The sequence below is a fragment of the Penaeus monodon genome, chromosome 20, assembly GCF_015228065.2.
Source record: "Penaeus monodon isolate SGIC_2016 chromosome 20, NSTDA_Pmon_1, whole genome shotgun sequence".
NCBI lineage: Eukaryota > Metazoa > Arthropoda > Malacostraca > Decapoda > Penaeidae > Penaeus > Penaeus monodon.
The window spans coordinates 12031751-12032506 of NC_051405.1; the positions used below are offsets into that span (position 1 = coordinate 12031751).

The following is a 756-nucleotide window of genomic DNA, read 5'->3' on the forward strand; positions in this document are numbered from 1 at the left end:
TCATTTGAAGGTTGGAGGGCTGCATGAAACAAAAAAAAAATATCCTTACTTTTGCTGTTAAGGAAAATTACCTTTGCCTTGCCAGATTTTCAAGCAATAGGAAAATGAATATGAATATGTAGGGATTTGGGTGGATGTGTAGGTGCAGGAATGTGGACATTCCCAACTGAGAAGATATCCAATGTATAACAGAAACTTCCTGGATTACTCCATTTATAGGAACTGGTTTACACTGATCACCATTTACTGTTGCTATTAGAATTTACATTACCTGCACTGCCATACATTTCAGATTGGTATCCATGTTCTTGTAAGATATGCTGACAAATATTTAGTATGGGAACTAAGCACCAACACCACTGATACAGTATAGTAAGATATAATTCTATTAACTTTTACAAAATAGTATTGTGATTATGATCTGTGTATTTTAAAATTCTAGATTTCAAGGCCTTGGACTTGGTATGGGCAAAGCTTGATGGCTACCCTTGGTGGCCAGGCCTTGTGTGTGACAGTCCCAGTGAAAAGACCTTCATGCGCAAGGGCCAGATTCATGTCCAGTTTTTTGATAATCCACCTACTCGAGGATGGGTCAGAGAAGCGTAAGTAATGAGTAAAAATATTTATAATGTAGATTTAACAGATTTAGATGAATGAGTAAATAAATAAATCAGTGTGATATTTGTTGTTGCTAATTTGCTTTTTAAATTATTTTAGTATCTTGGAGTTTATCACAGGTTGCGTAATTTATATAAA

At 34.9% G+C, this 756-nt stretch overlaps 1 protein-coding gene across 1 annotated transcript in view; it reads left to right on the plus strand.

The window, feature by feature from the left end:
- Nucleotides 1-756, plus strand: part of LOC119585911 (DNA mismatch repair protein Msh6-like) — a 15655-nt gene that overhangs the window by 2353 nt on the left and 12546 nt on the right. The window contains exon 2 of the mRNA XM_037934633.1: nucleotides 443-602. Coding sequence (XP_037790561.1) covers nucleotides 443-602 — 160 coding nt within the window. The remainder of the gene's footprint in view (nucleotides 1-442; nucleotides 603-756) is intronic.